General features: G+C 48.2%; 1 protein-coding gene across 3 annotated transcripts; it reads right to left on the bottom strand.

Moving 5' to 3' along the window:
• Positions 1–2,037: 2,037 nt before the first annotated feature.
• LOC148639237 (mast cell protease 1A-like) lies at positions 2,038–6,648 on the bottom strand. 3 transcript variants are annotated; one of them, XM_088621712.1, is made up of 5 exons: positions 6,268–6,648; positions 5,381–5,531; positions 3,956–4,091; positions 3,499–3,756; positions 2,038–2,749 (listed from the first exon to the last, which is right to left on the bottom strand). In XM_088621712.1, the coding sequence occupies exons 1-5, from the start codon at positions 6,557–6,559 to the stop codon at positions 2,594–2,596; spliced, it is 993 nt and encodes a 330-aa protein (XP_088477838.1). In that variant the 5' UTR covers positions 6,560–6,648; the 3' UTR covers positions 2,038–2,593. The 3 variants fall into 3 exon arrangements, with proteins under 3 accessions (XP_088477838.1, XP_088477839.1, XP_088477840.1); XM_088621713.1 differs by having other exon boundaries at positions 3,956–4,088; positions 6,268–6,644; XM_088621714.1 differs by lacking the exon at positions 6,268–6,648 and adding an exon at positions 6,089–6,241.
• Positions 6,649–7,350: the final 702 nt, after the last annotated feature.

Genomic DNA, 7,350 nt, shown 5'->3' with positions numbered 1-7,350 from the left:
TCTAAAAGATCAGCTGCGTCAGCATGCAGAGGCTGCAAAGGAAAAAGAAAAAGGTTTATTTCATGCTGAAAAGAGAAGAAAGAAAACACAATGTTTCGGCCGTGGAGCCTTCTTCAGCTGTCGACACCTGAAGAAGGCTCCACGGCCGAAACGTTGTGTTTTCTTTCTTCTCTTTTAATCACGGAATAAACTTACAATTTCTGAAAACACTGCCTTGCTGAGCAGTGAGTAACGGTGACAAAACACCAACCTAGAGAACAGAGGAAGCCCGTGTGGTCTCGTCATTCGTCATTCTCTTTCACTCCCCACCACCTCAATTCTTTGAAGAGGCGCTTTAACCTCTTCAGATGAAGAGAGGGGAAACACTGATAAGACGGCCACGGCGTCTTCAGAAGGCGGTTCCGGGCGACTGCAGATCAGCTGTGCTCTCTCTGCGCTTCGGTCCTGAACTCGGGGCTGCGGTACGATTCCTCCCTGCGAGCCCCACCTGAGATCCGAGACAGACCCAAGAGGGTGCGAGGTGTATTCTGAAGTGTTCACGTTTAGGTTAGGGTGACCGGACGTTCTCTTTGTCCCGGACACGTCCTCTTTTTGAGACCTAAAATATCGGTCCGACCGGAATTTTTAAAATAAAAAAAAAAATTGTCCGGGATTTTGTTTTGCTCGTTAGTTACTCAGACTGTGTAAACAAACATAGGGCTCCACGTTTTTGTTCGTTCCACGCAATAGCGGTAAATGTTTTGAACTTACACGCAGCGTAGCTTGAAGGGGTGTGTGTGTGTGTGGCCGTTTTCATGGCCATGAAAAAAAAACAATGTTTAACTTATTTCATTATTTTCCAAAATGTTTCGTTAAAATTGATCATTTTTACAACCAATAAGGACTTCTTCTAAGTTATGATGTCTTCATTTTCCCCCCTCAGATGTTAAGACTTCTGTTGTTTTAAAAATGAAAAAATAAATGGCTATATTTGTTTTCCTTGTTTGCCATTATGGAAGAGAAATAACAACCCTGCAACTGTTTACAAGTTTACTAAGAAGTTTCATAAAAACTAGGCAGTTTAAATGGATTTTTTTATGAGAAATTTTTTTATTCATCCATTAATCAACGTCGTCAAAGGCGCAAACACGCAGGCAGGAGCGGCCGATATCCCCGCGTTTCCTGGAAAGTTGTGTGGGGCGCATGCGCATTCCGGTGGCGTGTGTGTGGTATCCCCGGGGCGAGGTGCTGTCAGAAAACGAAACCAGGAGGGTTGCGCTTCGTCATGGTTCCCAGCTGCTCGGTCTCCGAGCGCACGTCGGGCGCTGCAGCTGCCGCGGTGCACCGCAGGGCCGGTTCTCTTCTGACTCCCTCGCGTTGAGCTCCTCCCGCTTCGGATCCGGTCGGGCGCCTCCAGCACCAAGTCAACAGCCGAGCGTCACCAAGGACTTCATCCTAACCGCCGGCCAAACCCCATCAAAGGCCGAGGCTCCGCTGACACACTCGCTGCACGTCTGTGATTTGCATGGTGCGCGTCGAGCTGGTGAAAAAGTCAACTGGGAGCCGATCTTAGAGATCTTACTGGCAGCCCACTGAAGCTCAGCAGGTGTGAGCCTTGATGGGAGGCGTCCCCCTCTCTGAACTGGCTCCATCACTCTGCTCTCCTCCCCACTGAGAGCTGGTGTGTGGGGAGCGGACTGGCGCATCATCCAGGTGGGGCTGCACACTGGTGGGGGTGGAGATCCCCCTGACCTGTAAAGCGCTTTGAGTGGAGTGTCCAGAAAAGTGCTATAAGTGTAAGCAATTATTATTACGAATTTCAACATAACGACTGAAGAGCTTGCTGCAGGCTCCCACACCCCTTTGTGTAAAGATGTGCCTCCTGCTGTAGATTATCAAATGCACTTTCACGTAGTTTCCAAGTTAATTCAAGGCTTTCAACTGTATACCCTGCGATTTTGTTTTCCTTTCTAATTTTTTAATCGCTTCCCCTCCCTGTGTGTGTGATTTCGAAGGTGTGTCAGGGAAATACTCTGTAAAGAAACAGACAGGCAAACGTGATTTTTGATTTTATTTACTGAGCGAAACGGAAGACGGGCACAGCGAGAAGCGAATGAACGCGTTGTCTGAGCGGAAGGCGTTACAGGGGGTGCTCAGGTCAGCCCAGTCCATCACTGGAGTACAGCTCCCCTCTCTTGTGGACAGTTTTACAGCTCGCTGTCACAGGAAGGCTGGATGTATCGTAAGGATACCAGTCATCCTGGTTTCCCACTTTTCTCCCCCTGCCCTCTGGTCAGCGTTAGAGGAGCATAAAGACACGAACTTCCAGATTCAGAGACAGTTTCTGCCCACAAGCTGTCAAGTTACTGAACTCTACCCCCACCACTGACTCACACTGATGTTTTTTTTCCTTCTCACACTGCTTGTCTGACTTGCTTTTTAAGTCGTATGTTATTGAAATGGTTGTTTCTGCTGCGGACCTGTGTGTATGCTCGGTGTTGCACTAACGTCTTTGTATAAGCATTCCATTGCACTTGCGCATATAAACAAATAAACTGATCTGCGATTACAGAGCCGATTGGCTCGGGTGTCGCGCCGCCGTCTGTCCGGGACCTCAGCTGCTCTGTCTCACGATCTTCTGGATCCAAGGCAGGTACTTGGAGACCCGCGTGTAAATGTTGGGCAGATTGGGGTAATCGCAGTTGCCGGAGTTGAACGAGACGATGCCCAGGGCTTCACCTCCGCACACCAGGGGCCCCCCGGAGTCACCCTGCGCGGGACAGAGAAAGGGAAGAGTCAGGAGCTTCGGAAAGGGGCGCCGGTACCGGCTTTGAATCTTTGCCCGTTTCGCTGCTGGTGTGTCTGGTGCACGGGTTCGAGGTCGGGTGCATTCTACCGCAGCTCCTGCGCTGAGCTTGGCTGTGCTGTTGCAGGGGCGGATGAGAGCACTCAGGGGCTTGTTATGACAGCGTGAACTTGTGGCTCACTTTAGAGATCTAACCCAAGCTGCCTATTGAAAATGCAAGGTCTTCCACATGAGTTAAAATACAGCCTTTCAAATCACTTTGCGTGGAAAGCAGGGAACATTTGTTCAAAGTAACAGGTCCTGGGGGGGGGGGGGTAGAATCAGCTCTCTTGAGGAGATGACTGTCCAAAGACCAGGTAGGACAGAGTCCATCCACTTTCAAAAAGGCCACTTTTCCCAGTGAGGTCCCTGGTCAGCCCAAAGCTAACAGCAAGGACACCAGGAAAGGGATGGTTTAGAAGAGTCCATCACCATATCAGCACCATATCTGTGGGAGGGGGGAGGTCACCAGCCCGCCCAGGCTCTGCTGACAACATGCAAACTCCCCACAGAACACACCCCGAGTCGAACCGAGGACCTTGGGAGGGGAAAGGAACAGAGCTGAATGACAAAAGCACAGACGCAGGCTTTTTCAACAGCTCCCTGCGTGCTCTCCAATAAGGGCTCACGCCCCTTCGCAGAGCGTGATTCGGACGCGGGTGTCCGTGGCTGACCTGGCAGGCGCCCTTTTTCGTCTTGTAGCCCCCAGCGCAGATGATGTCGGCGGGCAGCTTTCTCTGCCACATGTTCCGGCAGACCTCCGTGTCCACGACGGTCACGTTGACAACACGGAGGCTCGCCACGGCTCTTCCCCGGGTTTTAGTAGCGCCCCAGCCGGCCACGGTGCAGCTCATCTTCGGCTTGATGTCTCTGTCTTTGCGCGGGTACTTAATCACATTGATCCCCTTCCCTGTCTTCACTGGCTTGGACAGCTTTTAGACATAGATACAAAGCACATACGAGATGTCGCATTAATGAAAATACACTCTATACGGGGGGAAAATAGGTCCTGTTGCCGGTCTGGAAAGGAGTCGTCCGGTTTTGTGCCGCTTCTGCAACCAGGGGGGGTTTAGCGCCGGGGGGGGGAGAGCGGGGTGCGGCCGGGTGCGGCCGGGTGCGCGCCGCTGGTACCTGGAGAAGCATGATGTCGCTGCCTAATGTCACGTTCTTGAAGTCGGGGTGTCTGTACTCGCGCTTCACGCCGTACCTGCGCGCGTCCGCGCTCGCGATGTTGTGAGCGCCCAGGACCACGCTCATCCTCTCGCTGCTGAGGGAGAAGAAGAACCAGCTTTGACAAAGCATCGCGTCTCCGGTCGCGTTCGTCTGACCTGGAGCTGCGTGTGGATGTTTCTCTCTGCGGGTTGGCTGAGGTTATTGTACGGTTTCTTCCACACTTAAACTACGGGTGTGCTTTGCTTTGTCAAGTTTCCCATGTATTGGCTGCGATTTTATTATTTTTATATCACTTTTCTGCTGTTTCAGTGTGGTGCACCATAAGGATTATGGCATAAGATTCTGATTTATTGTTGGTCGTTACCTCACTACCCTCTACATCAAACTCCTCTGCTGTTCTCTTGCACCATTGTGTTGAGAGAAAGCACTGAAAGGACAGGGCTACTCTCAATTCAAAGCATCTACTATTCCCGAGTTTTCCCTGCCATAAGAACATAAGGAATGTTACAGCTGAGTGGAGGAAGTTAGTAGTCTATTGACCCAAGGGTCCAGCTGTTTGGTTTTTTTTTAAAAAGCCGAGGAGTCAGTTTCAACAAAAATGACAGGGTAGGTTGTTCCACACCTCCACCACCCTTTGAGTAAAGAAGTGCCCTTCCTTCTCAATTTTCACGCCACTTCCACTTAATTTCCACTCATGGCCCCTGGTTCAGGTTTCACTTTTTAAACCAAAAACGGACACACGCTTGAAGACTTAAAGAAATGTCTTCAACCTGAGTAGCCAATTAAACAATTACCCTAAGCATTTTCTTTTGTTAGACATATATAGGATTTTCCTAACACAATTTAAGGTTGTTTCCTTTATGTTCTTAAGGGTGATTACTGAAATCATCTACTTCAGTAAATAATAGTTTTCATAGTTACCATTAGAACCTTGGAGCTCAGTTAGAAGTTTTATAATTATGCTGCTAATTAACTTGAACTTGAACTTTATTGCCCTATTTAACCGGTACATGTACTGGTACAATGGAATTCTGACTTACAGAAAGTCTCTCGATTGTTGAAACACAAAGTGCAGACAGTGCATCAAGACAACATACAAATAAACAGTAGACAATGTACTACAAGTAAACAGTTTGAATCGAAACAATGCAGACATGTTAAACATGACTGCAGATGTGCAATAAATAAATACAATTACAATTAAGTAAATAGACTGTCTAACCGAGAGCTCAGGTTTAAGAACCCCAGCATACCAGACTTTGAGAGCCCTGGTTCAAGGCTTGAGAAAGAAATGATCAAATCAAAACCGTCACACAGAACAATCAAGCTCATTTGGGCTCGGTTATAGAACAGTTTGGAAGAAGTGTGCTCTCCACAACTTACCCCTTGGAGCAGTGAGCAGCAGTCATGACAAAGTTCTTCGATATCAGAAAGCCTCCACACCTGTGAGTCCCATTCACCTGTATGGATGCCATGTACAGCTGTGATTTTCCTTTGACTTCTTCTCCATCGATGATGTCTGCATCGAAAGAGCCTAAAGCACAGTTAAAGACAGAAAATCAGATCGCTGAACACAAAAGGCCTGAACACAACATCTGGAAGGACTAGAAGAAACTTTAATTGAACTGTGGTATGTATGTGTCCTGGAGCCGAACAGACAGCATGTCTAGGCTGACTTGTCATTAAAGACATTTATATCTGCTCCAGGACCCTTAATGCGTTTGCACCATTAAGCAATACCACCATCGGGTCACAGCTCACACATTGTACACTGGGCAGCATTAAAAAGCATCAAGTGATTGCAATATCTTTCCAGAAGTATATATTCAGAAACTAACCAGTCAAATCATTACATTCAGTTTATTTCTGAGCAATTAGCCAAGTGTGAAAAAACACTTATGGTGACAAGCCTGCTGGTTGCACACCATACACAGCGGGGTGCGATAATTAATCTTTTCCGCAACAATGTAAATGGAATTTAATGCATTGGATGACATCAATTGAGAATAGAGTCTGCAGTATTTCACATTCATTCGGATACGACACAGATTACAGTTAAAACTCAATGGAAACATGAACCCTTTTCTGCACCTTGAGCACGTTGCCACAGTGTCTGTTTGAGATCAGTTCTGAAGCCAGTTTCCCCCCTAAGGTCCCGTCGCGCGCGATGGAGGTCGGACAGCATCGACGTGCCATCAGACTGCTGGCCTCTGTCCAGGATCAGTCCGGCCTGACGGCTCTAGGCTGTGAGCAGCAGTGTGGACTCTTACCAGTGTGTGCCAGCGCAGGCAGGAGGGCCAGGAGGGCTGCAGGCAGGAGCAGGAGTGCAGACAGCATGGTGTCACTGTGGCTCACAGTGGGGGGTGGCTGTTTCTCGGCTTCTGGGACCTCTATGAGGCAGATATGCAAGTGTGGCTCGTCTTTAATACCCCCCACCCCTGCACACACCTCACAGGAAGCTGAGGTTAATTTAATAAAAAAAAACCCTTTGAAGTAGCCCTCCTCTGTTTCTGAAAAACAGAAGCCCCCCCTAACCTGTGTCTCTGCAGGGAGAAAGGGCATAGCTGAGATCTTGATTAAGATAAGATCACTTTATTAGCCAAATACAATTTCTTGCATTAGGGATTTGTCTTTTCCAATACCTTAGCTTGCTCTCCATTAAACATACAGGCAGGGAGGGAGAAGCTTGGGATCAGAGCACAGGGTCAGCCATTTATACGGCGCCCCTGGAGCAGTTGGGGTGAAGGGCCTTGCTCAGGGGCCCAAGGGAGTAGGATTCCTCTGCCAGCCGCAGGATTTGAACCAGCAATCACAGGCGAAGATCCTTAGCCACAGTGCCACTGCTCCACCCCACTCACAGAGTCTCTCTGCTGAATCTGGGCTGAGTGTTCTAGCCTCCATTACAACCAAGCTCTGGGCTGTCCTACTTCTTAATTGCGTAATTGAGCCTTGATTGCTTAATTGACCATTGCTCCAGGACTAGCTGGAAGGAGACTTGCAGGAGAGCAGAATGAGTGTGGTATCCATGTTTCAGAACATAGAAAATAGATACAGCAGCTCACTGATTCTTGAGACTTAGTGCTCCTGCGCTCTGACCCCAGGCTCTCTCCCTGTCTGTGTCTGTGTGTCTCATGGAGAGCAAGCTGGGGTATGCGAAAAGATAATTCCTAATGCAAGAAATTGTAAAGGATTAATAAAGTAATGTTATTATTATTATATCCTACTGATGGCTTGATAGACCCTAACTATCCCTAATCACAAACGCTCTATTTCAGATAAGCATAGTGCAGGACCTGTACTCATCAAAATATATATTAGCACCTCTGTGATTGCAGTTCCTTAATCTGAATTCA

Source organism: Lepisosteus platostomus, chromosome 27 (genome assembly GCF_059453375.1).
Source record: "Lepisosteus platostomus isolate fLepPlt1 chromosome 27, fLepPlt1.hap1, whole genome shotgun sequence".
In the NCBI taxonomy this organism is placed as follows: Eukaryota; Metazoa; Chordata; class Actinopteri; order Semionotiformes; family Lepisosteidae; genus Lepisosteus; species Lepisosteus platostomus.
The sequence above is the reverse complement of the archived record's forward strand: the minus strand, read 5'-3'. Positions and strand labels throughout refer to the sequence as shown.